The sequence below is a fragment of the Dermacentor andersoni genome, chromosome 2 (genome assembly GCF_023375885.2).
Source record: "Dermacentor andersoni chromosome 2, qqDerAnde1_hic_scaffold, whole genome shotgun sequence".
Lineage (NCBI taxonomy): Eukaryota > Metazoa > Arthropoda > Arachnida > Ixodida > Ixodidae > Dermacentor > Dermacentor andersoni.
The window spans coordinates 104,878,172-104,895,485 of record NC_092815.1 but is presented as its reverse complement, the minus strand read 5'-3'; the positions used below and the strand labels follow the sequence as shown (position 1 = coordinate 104,895,485).

The window sequence follows — 17,314 nt, the reverse complement described above, 5'->3', positions numbered from 1 at the left end:
ATGGGCCGGAGGTTATCCGTGTCCGGCGGCTTCCCCGGCTTGGGGATCAGGATGGGCTTGGCTGTCTTCCACAGCTTTGGCAGCGCGCCCGCTCTCCAGCACTTGTAGTATTTTGCGAGCTTTTCAATCGAGCCGTCATCGAGGTTCTTGAGCGCTTCGTTCGTGACGTACCTCCTCGACGTCGATGTCACGATCGAGCTTCGCGTTAGGCAGGCCGCTGTACGGCGCGTGTTGTTCGGTAGGTGTAGTCGGCAGGTATTTGTCGTTAATGCGCCTGGTGACTTCGTCGACGCCGTGTGCTGAGACCGCCCGATGTATGAGCCTGGCGAGTCTGTCCCTTTGGTGCGAGTTGGTCTTGGTTTCGTCGAGCAGGTGCCGCAGTAGGTTCCACGTCTTCCCGCTATGCATCTGCCCGTCTGCCGCGTTGCAGATCTCGTTCCACTGTTGCGTGCAGAGAGCACTGCAGTGATCCTCGATCACTCGGTTCAGCTCCGCCACCTCCTTTCTGAGTCTGCGGTTAAGCCGTTGTTTTTTCCAGCGATTGAGTATCGACTGTTTGGCCTCGATGAGATGCGCAAGCCAGCTGTCTACTTTGTCGATCTCGGCGCCCGTTTCAATCTCTTTGGTCGCGTCGCGTTCGCTCTTCGTGATTTCGGCCGTCCACGAGTCGATGTCTTCGATCTCGTCATCACCGTCGCTATTCTGGCTTCTGGCGTCTCGAAAGGCATCCCAGTCTATCCATCTGTGTATTTTGATGCTGGTGTCGTTGTGTTCCGGTATGCCGATTTCCACGATGGTGTGGTCGCTGCCTAGGTCGATCCCCGTGTTTCTCCAGGTGATCGCGCCCCGGATGTCGTTCTTGACGAACGTGAGGCCCGGAGTGGTGTCCCGGGACACGGAGTTACCAATTCTCGTCGGATGTGTCGGGTCCGTGATGAGGGTGAAGTCGAGTTCCGTGGCGTCTTGCATGGTACAGGTCGCGGCCCTTTGCTGTGTACTTGTTGTAACCCCAGGCAGGATTCATCGCGTTGAAGTCCCCGCACGCGATCAGCGTGTTGCGGCCCGCTGCGGTGCTGGCTCTGTGCAATAATGTTTTGAATCTCTGTTTTCTCTGAGGTGGGTTGCTGTAGACGTTGAGCAGAAATATGCTTCCTTTTCTCTTCTTGCCCGGAATGATTTCGGTGAGTGTGTGCTCGATCTTGATATTGCTTTGCAGCTCATGTTCGACGAACGTGAGTCCCTTCCTGACCAGGGTGCACAGGCCTCTGCCGTCGGGCGGTACCTTGTGCACTCTGTAGCCGGGGAGGGACGGTGCGTCGGTTAGTGTTTCTTGTAGTAGTATAACGTCTGGCTTGCGCGCGGCATGTACGATGTGCTGTTGGATGACTGCCTTCTTCCTTCCGAAGCCGCGACAGTTCCACTGCCACGCGGTTACACCTGCTGCTGCTGGTGTTGCGTTGGTGGTCATGATTGCGTTGGCGCGTACGGGGCTCCCTGGTTGGGTGAATGTTGCGTGAAGAGGGGCGCAAACGTCGGGTGGCTTACCATCGGCTGTAGGGTCCTTTCGATGCAGGCGACTCTGTTCCTGTTCTCGGCTTGGTAGGTCTCCATTGTTTGTTTCAGTGCTGTCACTGCTGCGATGTTTGTCGTGATTAGCTGTTCGAGCTTGCTGAATGTCGCTTCGAATTTCGCTTCGAGGCTGTCGATGCGATCGTTTTCTGTTTGCGTGCGCGTGGCCTCGACGGCTCGCTTCTTCGGTGGCGGTTCCTCTATGGCTTTCTCCTGGATGTTCGTTGTCGTTTCCTCGGTCTTGCTTGTGCTTGGCGTGGGTCTCTGTAGAGGGTCGTTGTTGCATAGCAGCAACTGACGGATCTCGGCGATCTCTTTCGTGAGGTTGTTGATGGTCGCTCGCAACGCCGCGTTTTCTTGTCTTAGGATCTCATTTGCCTCGCGCACCTTATTCATATCTTCTTTCTTCGCGGTTTCGGTGATTTTCTGCGCGTTCCTTATATTGTTTCCTTTCGCTGCGTCGACCCAGCTCACTCGCTCACGTGATGGTTATGTTTTCCTGCTGAGGCTTCTCTTGCAGCAGCTGCTGTCTCTGGATTTCGGCGCGCGGTTTTCCGGTGGGGTCCTTGACTTTCGCGCATCTGCCGGCTTGTCGAGTGGCGGGAAATCGCTCTCCGACAGCAGCTGGTGTTCGGCCTGTCGGCGCTCCCATTGTCGCTTGCACACTACGTAGGGGATCTTGTATTTCGCCTTACACGTTCGGTCTCCGGTCGGGTGTTCGTCTCCGCACAACTGACATTTTGGGGTACAGCGATGGTCTTCTGTAGGATTCGCGAGTCCGCAGGCCAGGCACGTCTTGATTGTAGGGGTCGGACACACGTCCTTGCGTTGTCCCACTCAGCCGCACTGCTGGCAGACGTCGATCTGTTTCTTGTAGAGGCGGCACGGTATCAGGGTAACTCCGTATCGGACGAAGTTTGGTACCTTGGGCCCCTGGAACACCACAATCACAGTGGTCGTGCTTCCAATCCTTTTTGCGGCCACTGCTAGCGGGTTCCTCTCGTTGACGATGTTTCTATCGAGCTCTTCGGCGCTCGCGTCGATGGGGATGCCTCTGATGACGCCCTTTACGGTGTCGTGAGGTGCCGTGCGATATGCGCTGACCTCGTAGGGTTTGCCTTGAATAGATATTTCCTGGATTTTAGCGTACCTTGCCGCGTTGTCTTCGTTCGGTGTACTTACGACCATGATGTTCTGTTGTGTGTTGGGGCAAATGGTGTCCGCGGCGCTTTCCTCGCTCGTGATCTTGGCCGCAGCGAGTATGGCCGCAGCGACGGTGGTAGTGCCGGTCTTAACGATATCCAGTCCCCCTATGGGTCTAAAAACTATCTTGCTTTCTTCTAGTGGCATGGCTGGCATGCGTGCTGCCTTGATGGCCGAGGCTCTGACGTTCTTGTAGAATTTCGACCTCGTGCTTGTTTGACTCCCGCCGGGTCCGTCGGGCTTGCCGCTGGCGGGGGTCCGCTGGCGCAGCCTCGACATGGGATCCCCCGCGAGCGTCCATCCGGCGTCGCTGTGGTATTCCTCGGGTGATATCTCTTTTCCTTGAACTTGAACGCACATGTGGTTGTCCACGATCATTGTTGTTTGAGAGGGCGCCTCCATCTCGGAGCTGACGAGCGGCAGCCGCTGGGATGTACGGCAGGCCGCTGTCGGTGCGACGGTGTTGGGCCGAGTGTCCGCGGAACACGCCTAAGCCTAGCAATCCTTCGCACGGCGGCAGTAGAAGTAGTCACGAAATGTGGCAAAGAAAAACGCACCTCTGCGGTCAGCTGGTATCGGTCGATGCCGCTCGCCTTCACGGACACATTGGTACAAGCAAAACCTTGGTTCGAGGTAATTAGCACTGCGTAATTGGCTAGCAATCCCGGAGCCGATCTCTGACTAGGGACGAGCGCTTCTTCGTCGTCGTCCTGTTCCCAAGAACAACATCATAGAGTGGCTTTTCAATGCAGAGTGCTAGTGTCGTTCCTCAGAAGAAAGGGGAGTCTACGTAGACCTTCGCCTCTGGAAGCTGCTTAAATGAACCGTTCAGAAGGTAAACGGTGCGCATGTTACCGGTGAAATTCTTTTCCGGCACCAGCGAACGCCTTACGACCACAGTACTGCATCCAGAATCTCTCAGCGCCGTCACAGGATGTCCATTGAGATATCCAGTTGCCATCGACATCTCTTGCGTCTGAAGGTCAAGACAGATGTCTTCTCCATCTGTTTTTACAGGTGGCCTTGTTTTCTCTTCGAATTTAGTGGCAGGGGTCGGACTTTGTTCGTTCCGGCCGGCAGGCATCCGGTCGCAGACAGCAATGGCACTTGATGCCTCCCTGTTGCTGCTGTTTACGTTCGGGCACTCGTCAGCTTTATGCCCATGTTTCCTGCATTTCCAGCAAGACGAGGACTTCGGTCCTTTTGACCACGTCCAACAATCTGCAGCATGGTGTCCTTGCTTGCCACATAGAAAGCACTCAACCTTTCCTTTCTTGGCCTCTATTTCGCAATTCTTGTTTTGCAAAACTGCTTTACTAATCCCTCTCTCTTCCTTTCCTTTGGCGAGGTTTGTCAGGCCTTACGCCTCCAAATAATAGTCAGCCGCTTCGGCTAGCTTGTTGAGGTCGTGGCATCCTCGCTCTTTCAGGAAGATGGTGAGTCGCATCGCAACGTAGCAAAATCTGTTCCGAAACAATCTTATCTCTTAATGCGTCATATGTTTTCTCTATTTTTGCCATCTGCTGCCAATGATCGAAGTACCCAAGCAGTCGACCAGCAAACTGCCGCCCTGTCTCAGAATTCGCAGGCTTAGCTTCGCGGAACCTTTGACGGTATCCTTCTTCCGTATACCGGAACCTTTGCAATAAAGTTTGCTTCAGCTTTTGATAATCTGTGGCATCCTCCGCAGCCATGCGTCCGATCACTTTCAAGGCTTCGCCTGACAGCGCCCACCTGTCGCTTGGCCATCCCTGCTTGGTGGCTACCCACTCGAAGCGCTGTATGTACGCGTCGAGTTCGTCGCGGCCCTCGTTGTAGGGAGGGATAGGCTTATGGGGACTTCTAAATGCTTCACCGCTACTTTCCCCGTGTTCTCTTCCGGTTTCGAGCGTCCCAGACGCGTGCTCTGCAAAACGACATCTAGTCTCTAGCGGAGTTCGTTCCGCCGTCAGTCGAGCGATCTCCTGTTTATGGGCTACTCGGGATGTTTCCCTGTCCTCAGCTCGTTTATCGCGCTCTGTTATGCTGCTCGTGGATTCTCTTAGTTCTTTACCTGACAAGCCAAGCTCTTTGCCTATCGGAATAAATTTCTCCCAGTCCATTTCCGACCACTGCACACAAGCGAAGTGCGGCTCTTAAGGATGGAATTAGAGCTTAGTCCTGTCGCGGACGCCAGAAATTCTGGTCTTTAGGACTATTCGGCACTTTTGCTAGTGCGCAGTGATGCGGAAGACAGTCATTTAGGTGCATTTATAGAAATCAAAGCGACCTTTAAAATATATATATATACAGAGAGTTGACAGCGTAACCGCAGTCAGTGTGTCCACACACACAGCGCCCGGGAATAAACGGGCTCAAACAATCCCGTGTTGCGAAGCTCACGGTTCGGTCGCCACGGTACTGTGGTTTCACCCGTGCTTGAGCTGGCTGCTACGACGACACGCTCAGGCTCCGTTCAGCACGGTTGTCGGGCTCGGCACGCTCAGGAGCCGCAGCGGCAGCAATCAGGGGACGCCATGTTCCACACGCCCTCGATGTCCGGCTCGGACGCCACTCGCGACCGACGTGCTACAGTCGCACGCCCAACACGGCCTCAGTGCCCAACTCGTACGCTACTCGAAATCCACGTGCGGCGGTCGCGCGTGAGGACCGGGTCTAGCACAGCAACATCTGTGCCAGACTGGAACGCTGCTCGGCACAGCTCAGGTGCAGCAGCTCAGGGACCGGCAGCCCTCGGGTCAGCCAGCGTTTCGAGTACTGGCAGCAGGAGCCCTGGTTCCTCGGACGTCCTCATCCACGCTCGGCTCCGCGATCTTCCGCACCTTGCCACGGACGTATTGCCTGGCAGGAACTATCTCCTCGTTCAGCCCAGGAGCTCGGAACTGCTGCCCACCTAGTTCGAACACTGCGAACGCGCCCTCGTGCTGTCGTGCTCGCGCACCCGTTGTCTTCCTCGTTCTTCACGAAGTTTGGGTAGCCGCTCCGATCTTCTAGAGGTGCCTCGCGGCACTTACACATGACAATGGAATTGGCAAAAATTTTCGCGTTATGGACATTCTACGATGCCAGATCTTACAGTGGGACTATCCCACTTTCTTTTGTGAGCCTCTTCGTTGTACTAAGTGGACTGCTAGTTTAGCAACGAAGGGTTGACCAATTAGCATTTACCACAGTTGCCTGTTGTGAAGGACGAAAGAGCTGTCGTCTTGTCCTTGGCGCTCAGCTTTTCTGCCCCGGAACACATCTCGACCACCTCTGTGCTTTACTGGACTTCTCACTGCACCTGTGGGGTCTACCGCCCCCTCCATCGTGATGATCGATGTACAACACCCCGAGGACACTCCCGGTTCCCGTTCACCCGCGGACATCGGTTCGAGGAAGCGAGGAAATACGTCGGGTGACAGCGAGGACACAGAGCTGACCTGTACTGTCCTGTACTGCGCATCAGGTGACGAGTCCTCGGAAGACAGCTTTCGACTTGTCCAGTACCGCAAGGCCAAACGAAGAATTCTCAACTCATCTTCGGCGGCCAGCTCAAACACCGTGAAAACAGCACCTCAACGATGGCCTCACTCCATCCTGTTTGTGCCGCAGAACACTACTGAGAACCTGCGCGTCCTCAACAGGCAAGCACTCTCCGTGTATCTAAAAAATACCACGCCGAACGAGATCAAGGATGTCAGGATAAACACTAGGCGAAACGTCCTGGCAATCGATGTGATGAACCCGAGCGCGCTGAACATACTACAACATGTAGCGCAGCTGGGAAACATCAAGGTCCGCTCCATCGTGCCATCGAATGGTGCCACCTGGATAGAGTCATCCTGGATGGAGATGGAGTCATCTATAACAATGACAATTAAATACCTAATGCAGACCTCCCAGTTCTAATAAAACCAGCAAGTGAACACAACGTCATTGTGCACGCTGGTCGCCTCGGCAGCACACTTTGTGTGAGGATAACGTTCAAAGGTGGCTGCCTTCCATCCTACGTGAACGTCAGCCACTTTCGCCGCCAGGTTCGACCATTTATTTCAAGTCCAATGCAATGCTTCAATTGTGAGAAGATTCACCATATGATGGATGTTTGCAGAAATTCGGCCGTGTGCCTTCGATGCGCTGAACCCCACTCAGAAGACAACTGCAACGCAACCACGTTGGTGTCCTAACTGTCAGGGTGATCACTGCGCCTCTTTCAAAGACTGTCCCCAGATTAAGAAAGAGATCACCATTCTTAAACAAATGGTGAGAGACAACTCTACCCACAAAAAGGCCGCTGTGAAAGTGCGGCGAAGACGACGTCACCGTCGAAGGTCTTCACGACGGAAAATATCAACTTTTCAGGAAAAGTAAACCGTCAAGCAGCACCATTAGCGGAAATTTCCAGCACTCCAAACACCAATGTTGGAAGGGAGAAAACTGCCAGATCTCTCTCCACAAAGGAATGGCCGCAACTTCCGCGTACACGACCGCCAGAAGAGCCGCAGGAGAAGCAGCCCCCAGTACAGCGAGGTGCTGTGTCCGAGGAGTGGGGGAAAACAGATGAGCAAGTGATAGCTCTTATTATGCCCTTAATGAATGCCATTCGCGTGTTGCTAAGCAACATGCACGCACCGTCTCCCAGAAGTGCGCTTCAAGTACTGGACGTTCTGAGTCCGGTGCTGGCAACCCTTGAGTAGATCATGGCTCCACAGGTACTGTCTTTTAGGGATGAGGTTCGACAAGCAGCTATTTTTCTGTAGAATGCCTGCGAACTCAGAGCGCGCCTTTCGTATTTCCGTCGCTTCGTGTATGCCAATATGTTTCCCATTATCATCATTTGCGAGCCGAAGTTGTCGAACATGATCAGGCTTTCTGGATATGAATCGTTTATGTCGTCAACTGTGGGTGAAAACAGCATGGTTTTTGGTGTTTAGTCGCCATGACCTCACCTACATTCATAAGCCTGTACCACCTAATGACGATAATCAATATATTTGCCTAAACGTAAGGAAAAAGAACTTGGCCTTTTTCTTTGGTGGGCGCCTATCTATCTCCGTCAAGTCTATTTGATCACAAAAGGCTACGAGACATCCTTTCCTCAACTCCCAATCCCTAGGTCATTATGAAAGATTTCAACACCCATCATATATTCTGGGGAACTCCGAAGATCAACGCAAGAGGCAAAGCTCTGGTATCTTTCGCCTCCAGTAATGAACTTTGGCTGCTGAATGATGGAGGTCCTACGTTTTTACGTGGCTCCACGTACAGCAGCTGTCTTGACTTGGCTTTCGTCTCACGAAGCCTTGTCAGACGTGCAGGGTGGTTTGCGGACATAGAGACGCACGGAAGCGACCATATCCCCACATACATCAAGATCAGAGTATTGCCACCTTCCAAAATACGGGATACGATCCAAAGAGTGGACTGGTCAAAATTTCAGTTTATCATGGAAGAACACTGCGACGACAATCAATCTTTCGACTTGGAAGAGGCAATCAAGAGCGCGGTGCAAGACACTATGCGTACTCTCACATGCCCTTCGAAACTGACCGAATTTGATGTGGAACTAGAACGACTTCAAGCAATCCGACGACGTCCTCAACGAAGATACCGACGTGCGAAGACAATGGACAATTTACGGACCTCCAGACGCACGCAAAAGAAGATCCAGCGCCGTTTAGACAAGCTCGAATCGCAACATTGGACTGCCTTCTGTGAGTCGCTAGATCCATGCAAGGCTTTATCGCAACTATGGAGAACGATGCGCGGTCTCCGGACATTCCCCGTACAGCGATTCCCATTCAAGGCTCTTGCCCTCTCTTGAAAGAAATCGGAGATTGACGTGGCAAAGGATTTCTGCGCCAGATTATCCTGCGAACTCACAGCTACCAACATTCCATCGCCTTCGAGTAACTGTCCGCCACCACGTGATCACCGGATGAATCCACCATTCTCAATGCATGAACTTAAGGCAGCATTAGCTTTGCGTAGCCGCACATCAGCGCCAGTACCTGACGGAATTTCCTACCGAGCTCTGTGTCACCTGGGGGAGCGAGCGAGAGGTGTTCTTCTTGAGTTGTACAATGAATCTGGGAGAGATGGCACGATACCAACAAGCTGGAAGACAAGTCGCCTTGTTCCACTGCTGAAGCCCGGCAAGTCGCCGTTTGAACTCTCATCATATCGCCCGATAGCTTTGGCGAGCTGTGGGGGCAAAGTATTGGAGAGGATGGTCTTAGGGCGCCTGGAGTGGTACTTGGAGTGCCACAACACCTACCCGGATGCAATGGCGGGCTTTTGACCTGGTCGATCATCGATCAATAACGTCGTCGACCTGGTCACCTACATTCAGCATGAGAAATGCCGTAAGCGTCTCTGTGCTTTTTTATTCATCGACGTTAAAGGCGCGTATGACAACGTTACGCATGAAGCCATCCTCTCTGCTCTCGCAGATGTAGGAGTGGTGGTCGGATGTTTCAATGGATACGGAGCTTTTTCTCCATGTGATCCTTTTTTGTAAGCACCGAGGAAGGCCATACTTGTCTACATTATAGCTACCGCGGCGCCCCCCAGGGCGGTGTACTTCGCCTTGTGTTATTTAATCTAACACTAATTGCTCTCCTTGAGCACGGGCCAACCACACTCACGCTATCAATGTACGCGGATGACATCTGCATATGGACGTCTGCAGTAACACGCCTACGGTTGCGAGCGATAATTCAGAGAGCCGCCTCCCAATCTGCTATCTAGCTCCGTTATCGAGGCCTGGAAATTTCCTGTAAGAAATGCGCACTAATGCCATTTACGCGCAAACCCATGGTAAACTACAGTGTAATGATAAATGGCCATATAATACGACGCGTTCGATCGTACAAGTTTCTAGGTGTCATAATCGACAGGGACTTGTCATGGAGCCCTCACGTATCATACGTGAAAAAACGATTGACAGGCATCTGCCACCTGTTCAAGTTTCTCGCTGGCAAGACCTCTGTAATGTCGACAAGTGCCATGTTACAACTGTACAGGGTGCTTTTTCTAGGATTTCTGCGATAGAGCTTGCCAGCAATAATCAACACAGGTAAAACGAATCTACGCACAATACAAAGTCTTCAGGTTCAATACACACTTCAAGCGCAATACAATGTTTTCAGGATCTATCTAGGCCTGCCTCAGAGTGCTTCAACAGTGGCTACGATAGCAATCGCTACAGACCGCCTTGTCAAGACGCACATTGAAATTGATGTGATCAGGACCCATATAAGGTATCTAGCCAGAACTCCTCGTCACCACTTAGCCTCTCTACCAGCGGACAGACCACACACATCTTTGAGCCAAACGATAACCGCATATGATGAATCTTTGGCACCTTGTTTCACTCCGGCTACAAGACCTTCGATTCCTCCATGGTGCCTCGCTCAGCAAAAAATCAGCCTCACAATACCTGACATCTCGAGAACAGCTGATCTAGCATCACCAGCCATTAAACAGCTCACGCTACTATATTTGTACGAGAACTACAGTGACTCTACGCATATTTACACTGATGGATCGTCCTTCCAAACAGTTCCGCGGCGGCAATCGACATACCAGCGAAAGTTGCAACAATGAAATTCAAGACGACCCACGCGACAACATCGACGGCAGCACAGCTCACAGCGCTCTTTACTGCCCTTCATCAGATTGGTGATCAACCGCCACACAAGTGGAGGGTATTCTGCGATTCGAAGGTGGCACTACAGTCTCTACTGTCACCTTAACGACGCGGACCGCACGAAGAACTAATGTTTCATATTACAGTGGCTTCCAAGTCACTGCGGGATTATCTGCAATGAACGGGCGGATCAAGCTGCCCGCTCAGCCCATACTGAGGAGCACCATGTCCCAATTTTACTTTCTAGAACTGACGCAGCACGGAAGCTCCGCATACTTGCTCGGCAGTGCACCGCGTCGCAACAGAATGAGCGACAACAAACTCGCTTACTTTTATTGCGATGTCAATTATATGGATACTCCAGGCGCAATTGCATCGTCGCCATCGGTGTCGCCATGATGTTTCGTATAAAGTACAAGAGTGCGCGGACGATGGTGGCTCAATCTGGAGCGCGCGTAGGAGGAAAGTGGGCAGGTAGTGCGCCATGTTTCATTGCAAGGAAGACACCAGAGGGGGAGAGGGGGACGGGGCGTTCCACTCTGGTGGTCACTGCGTATGGTGCAGCCGCGCGGGCCCTACCTGGACAGCGATGTGTGTTCGGGAGAGTGTGCCGACTGCTGATAACTTCATGTGCAGTGTGTTCTCGCTGCTTAGTTCGTGCTGAAGCGAGAGGCAGCACGAAGGCCAATTCTATCGCTGCTGCTACCGCGTTTTCTCTCATGGTGCGTTTTGAATGCGAGAGTGAGTGAGTGAGTGAGTGAGTGAGTGAGTGAGTGAGTGAGTGAGTGAGTGAGTGTGAGTGAGTGAGTGAGTGAGTGAGTGAGTGAGTGAGTGAGTGAGTGAGTGAGTGAGTGAGTGAGTGAGTGAGTGAGTGAGTGAGTGAGTGAGTGAGTGAGTGAGTGAGTAAACTTTATTGCAGGTCCGGTGAGGACGCAATTTGAATGCGAGAGTCCGCGCTTATTGAGTGAGATGTGTTTTTGTTTGCTTGTGCGCGTGGCACCATGCTTGTTGATTTAATTAGTAAACGAGTGTTTACAAGTTTATGCGACTGATAAAACTACTATCCTTATTTCATATAAACGTCTAATAATTTGTTATCGCAATCGATGCTTCGCCTTTTGGCCGAAAGTCCGGCTTTCTTTTTGGCAACAACTTCATTACAACTATAGGCTTATAACTTGCGATGACTGATGTCATTCCGCAGGGCCTCATATATCTGGTCGTATCATCCTAAGTAGGATAAAATATGATCGCATGCAGAGTTCTGAATGATGTGATGTGAATTCTGATGTGACGTTTCTGCATACTCATGGCGGCTGATCAACAGGGCTGTCGGCTGCCAAACTGCTGTCCGAGCGCTGCGTTGACGTCACTGTCCTCGAAGCACGACAGAGGGTCGGAGGCCGCCTGTTCACTGTCAAGGTGGGTTCTTTGTTCATCGCGAACCGAGAAGTGCGATTTCAAAGATATAAAAATATGTGTACTGTTTGATTTCATTGCAAGCAAGCTATGCGTCTCACGAGTATCTTTAGGACACCATGCTAGACACCATGGAGTCCATGGTGTCCTGCATGGACACCATGCAATAGCGAAAACGCCGCTTTATACACCAAGAAGAGGCTCGGTAAGCCAGAGAAGACTCGAAAACTTGATAACCGAAACCTTGAAATTATACCGCACCAGCTTGCCGTGACGTTCATTGATTTTCACGGCCTAGAATATTTTTCATCGGTAAATATGGACTACGTTGCATTCCAAGATAGCCAAAGAATGAACTTTGCGAGTTTCAAGAACTTGTACTCCACCACAACAGACCAAATATGAGAAAGTACTTTGAAATCTGTGACGTTACACAGACGTAACGGCGCTGGGGTTCTGGCGTGAAGTTGAGATAAGATGTATATTTGTCCTTTGCTTTCGCTTCTAATAATCTACTCTATTGCCGTGAAATTAACGAAACTATGGGGTATACTGCACGAACACATTACAAGTCTATAGGCTGATTTAGTGTTTCTCTTTACATGTCCATCCATTTAACAGAAATTCGGTGGGAGACCGAAGGAAAGTACGCTTCTCCGTTAAAGGGTAAACTACTCTATCGAGTAGGTTGCCAGCAGGTTGCCACTATCCCTCAAGAGGAAAGTGTATAACAGCTGTGTCTTACCAGTACTCACCTACGGGGCAGAAACCTGGAGGCTTACGAAAAGGGTTCTGCTGAAATTGAGGACGACGCAACGAGCCATGGAAAGAAGAATGATAGGTGTAACGTTAAGGGATAAGAAAAGAGCAGATTGGGTGAGGGTACAAACGCGGGTAAATGACATCTTAGTTGAAATCAAGAAAAAGAAATGGGCATGGGCCGGACATGTAATGAGGAGGGAAGATAACCGATGGTCATTAAGGGTTACGGACTGGATTCCAAGGGAAGGAAAGCGTAGTAGGGGGCGGCAGAAAGTTAGGTGGGCGGATGACATTAAGACGTTTGCAGGGACAACATGGCCACAATTAGTACATGACCGGGGTAGTTGGAGAGGTATGGGAGAGGCCTTTGCCCTGCAGTGGGCGTAATCAGGCTGATGATGATGATGATGATGACTCTATCGAGACCCAGGCGTCGAGCGCTTAACTATGCTTAAGGTTACGAACACTGAGTCAGCTGTGACGTAACCCTTCTACGAATTTGTGCCATCCTAAACAATGGCTGGATAATGCGAAAAACAAAAGCAAATTTTTCCTGTTTTCCATTTCGCGTTGAAACAAAAGAAAAACGGCTTCAATAACATTGAATATATTTCTTAGAATTTGTCAAAAGAGGTAAAGACAACAAGAAAAAAAAACTTTGCTGGATCAAGTCTTTATCTCTAGTAAAGTGTGATCATTTTTAAAAGTCCAAACAGTGCTTTACAGTCTGCAGACTAGACTTGTACTAGGTACTTCAGAAATGTATTTGAGACAGCTCATTGAGTGTTTCGCGAAAACGTATTTGAGTAGATGGTACAACATACTCAATTCAGCGTTGAAAAATACAAGTCCACTTGTCGAAACGCTGGCTCCCGCTTTTACCTTGTTCTCGTTTTGATCGCCGTCAATTCAGAAAAAGTATTTGTATAGAGTACTGAATACTCGTCAGGAGTATTGCGTTACTTCAAATATACTTCCAAGAAACATTTTCTTCCGAAGTTGGAAAGGCAGTACGACAAAACTGTGTACTGCTAGAAGGCATTATTGACGCGCAAGACGAGTCACTATTCGAAATTTTCTGTTCTTAGAAACATGACTCATTTTGCTGAAAAGGCTCTCCACATATACACTCGACGGTACGGAGGCGTTATGTCGCAGGAAGAATTCATGAAACGCAGGGTACTTCAACACAACTGTGACTTGCGTTGACTCCTTTTCACACAGATACGCAGACAACACGCAAATAGCTGAAGCTCTATTATCTCGTGTAGACGCGCCTTGCGGCGGGTAATTAAGCCTGTTTGTATGACGACCCTATACTTTGTCTCGTTATTTGCAAATTGCACTGCAACCGGCAAAAGCTGGTAGTCCAAGGTACGAACCTTATAGTCACCCGACGTTTGCGGACACATACTTCGGCGGCGACAATAACTGCTGCTGACACCAAGACTATCTGCAAAGTGTGGAGCCTCACAGTTCTACCATCTACGATGATTACTGCCCCATACAGCCGGTCTTGACGATTAAAAAAGAAAGCTGTAGAAAGGAAAATTATTTGGTAGTTACAGCTTATAAAGACTTCTACCCCCCAATCCTGTTACTTTCAGCCAGCTTCAACGTCACTAACCCATCGGGTTGTGCCTATATCTGTACCACCATATTTACACAAATTCAAAATAAAACTACTTGTTTTCTCACCTTCTCACTGCGACACTCACTTGATTTCCCACATTTCCGCAGCCGCAGCCAAGCACTGCACATTAGTGATGCCATTCTGACGCGACGGGTGCAAGTTTCCTTTAGAACCGGGATCGCCCATGCGACGCACAGTCGGCAAATATATGCACCGCACGATCCAGTTTCGGCCGCGACATTGCAGTAATCCGCTCCAGGACTGCCTGTGATCGTTATGCTGGGCTAACGCTTCCACGTCGCCATTTAACTCCTACCAGAGGAATTTGAACCATAATGGGCTCCTCTCGATTGTCGTAGCTTTAAGTTATTCGTAGCCGAGAGCTCCGCGGAAGCCACACTGGGTGCCAGATGGCGTGCTTACCACGAGGCAAGGATTTCTGTAGCAGCAGATCTTTACACCTGCTTTCAAAAGATGAAGCACCAACAGAGACAGCACACTAAGAAAGAAGAATGACGGGAAGCGCCTTGTCCTGTCATTGTTCTTTCTTAGCGTGCTGTCTCTGTTGGAGCTTCATCTTTTGAAAGTTACGAACCAACTATAGCCCCACAACGGTTTCTACTACTATTCACACATGCGCTACCAGGCAGACAATCAATATGTGCACACGGGTCGGGAAGCGACAGTGGGAAAACAAAAGCTAGGCGGCAGTTAAAAGAAACGGGGCAGGGGGAGTACGGGGCAGCTTAATCCTTTCGTGGAAGAAGTCGGCGCGTACGTGCCACGTGGAACCTGACAGCCCGGCGGCACAGGTTTGAATGTACGCAGCCTTACAGCCTGCTTGTACGCGTGTTGAACCAGTTAAGGTATTTTGCCTGTAGCGGCCAGGTACGTTGATCTGGTGCTCTCTTGCTGAAAGGATTGGATTTTCCTCCTAAGTATTTGAGACAATTAATACAGGATACTCTGAAATGTATTTAAGCTACTGCAAGAATACTCCTCTCTCAAATGATTTCCAAGACACTCAAGTACTCTGAAAGAAATTGCAGATATAGCAACCTGGGAGCAGAGTACGTAAGATACGTACAGGTCTGAGTCAGAAATGTCGCACGATCAATAACTTCGCGGATCGGGGTCGTGCGGGATCTTCAAGGTTGCGTCTTCAAACGCTTTTCGATTTTGCGTTAATCTCCGGCATATGAATTAGCCACCGTTATCCTTAAATGTGGCCAATTTGGTATTGTACTACTGTAACCTCTACTATCGCGCCTTCAGTACATTAAAAAAGTAATAACAAACGGGGGGTAGGGAAAGGGGGTCTTTGACGGCAATTCTGTAGACTGTACGTGCTATGAAAGCTTACGACGGGTGCTTTCCTTGCTTTTTATTTCTGATACTTCTTTTGATTTTCCGCATTTCCCTTATCAGCTGGTGACTAGGACGTCGAACCGGCCGCAAACGCGATTAACCTCCACATTTTCCTTCCCTTGTTCTCCGGGCAAGAAAATAAAAGTACGCGTGCGCTTCTTGAGGGCGTATAACGGGTATAACTGCTAACCTTTATATAGACCAAAACACGATAGTCTCGAACCGGATGGGCTGAGCGCATACTCCGGAACCCAGCGACCAGCCGCCATCTTCCCTGAGCTGCCAAGACGCGTTCGCGTGCATGTAGCGTGCGTGTGTTACGGGGTGTTCAATGTGTAAATATGTCTGTGCCCGCAACATCCAAGTACAGAACATCACCGGGGAGTCACTGCGTAATATATGGATGTGCAAATAACCAGCGAAAACGAAGCAGATTGCAGAGCACCGTTTGCGACGAACACGATGTACGTCGAGAGCTGTGCACGCGTGCCGCTGTGGCATATTCAGCCATGCATGTCCTTTTTTCTCTGTATGTGTGTATATGTGCGTGTCTCCATATGTGTATGTGTCTGATCGATTCTGTGAGTGCATAAATAGTGTATTGGAAGTATTGCATGTTTTTTTAAACTGCGGTTTAGTGTCTTCAGGAAAGAATAAGTTGCTAACTGATCGACTGGCCCATTTTTGACGCCTCAATAAAGATGTAAGGTTTGTGTTGGACGCTGTGCCCCATACCAGAAGGCAGTAGCTGAGCCTGGAGTGAACCAATGCATAGTAAAGTTTCTTAGCTATGTCGAAAAATATACGTTCAGCTATTTCTTGAAAAAGAAAATTTTAAATCGCAATCGTAGTTAATGAAGTTATCTTTGTTACACCTTTATGCACAACTGCGACTCTGGCGATTTTCGTTAGCTCAGAAAGTTCCCCAGTGCATAAAATGAGGTCGCAGATGTGCGCTACTGGCCTGTACATGTGTCATGCTTTCGATAGATTTTGCTTTTGTCTCGTCCAAAATGCATACGCAGGTGCTTCCTAACGCCTGAATTAATTTCTGCACCTCGTCTGCGCACCTGGCTGACAAAAGCATCCTCAGGATGACAAACGAGGATATATATATATATATATATATATATATATATATATATATATATATATATATATATATATATATATATAAAGAGAGAGAGAGAGGAACATAGGAAGGCAGGGATGTTAACCAGTCGAGAGTCTGGTTGCCTACCCTACGCTGGGGGAAGGGAGAGAGAAGGTGTAGAGACATGTACGGAATGTGCTTGAGTTAAAGCCGCTCGCGCAAACCAGACGTTCTGAGAAAACACAAAAGTGCCTCCACTGCCTTCTGAGCCGATGATCGGGGGGGGACGGTGCTCCAGTATTGACTGTTCACTCAGAGGACGATCATCTAATTTCCTCAATGTGTTGAACAAAGATTGTCTTCGCGCTTGAAATTGAGGACAATGGCACAATAAGTGGTCAATGTTCTCCTCGCATTCGTAAACATCTCATGCAGGACTATCAGCCATTCCAATTAGTGTTGAGTAGGCATCCGTAAAAGCAACTGCAAGCCACAACCAACACAGAGGAGACGCTTCGCGTCGGTGCGGACCGGCCGGAGGTCTGAGTTGTGGTGACGGGTTTAGTTTGTGCAGTCTTGTGCGCTTTGTATGTGCGGTATTCCATCCTGCTAAGAAGATCGTGCGTGCTAGAAT

At 50.0% G+C, this 17,314-nt stretch overlaps 1 protein-coding gene and 1 pseudogene across 2 annotated transcripts in view; one reads left to right on the top strand and one right to left on the bottom strand.

The window, feature by feature from the left end:
• Window positions 1-17,314, top strand: part of LOC129380162 (amine oxidase [flavin-containing] A-like) — a 70,143-nt gene that overhangs the window by 10,717 nt on the left and 42,112 nt on the right. For both annotated transcript variants that reach the window (XM_055076689.2, XM_055076690.2), the window contains exon 2: window positions 11,733-11,827. In XM_055076689.2, coding sequence (XP_054932664.1) covers window positions 11,733-11,827 — 95 coding nt within the window. The remainder of the gene's footprint in view (window positions 1-11,732; window positions 11,828-17,314) is intronic.
• Window positions 486-3,132, bottom strand: LOC140216097 (uncharacterized; annotated as a pseudogene).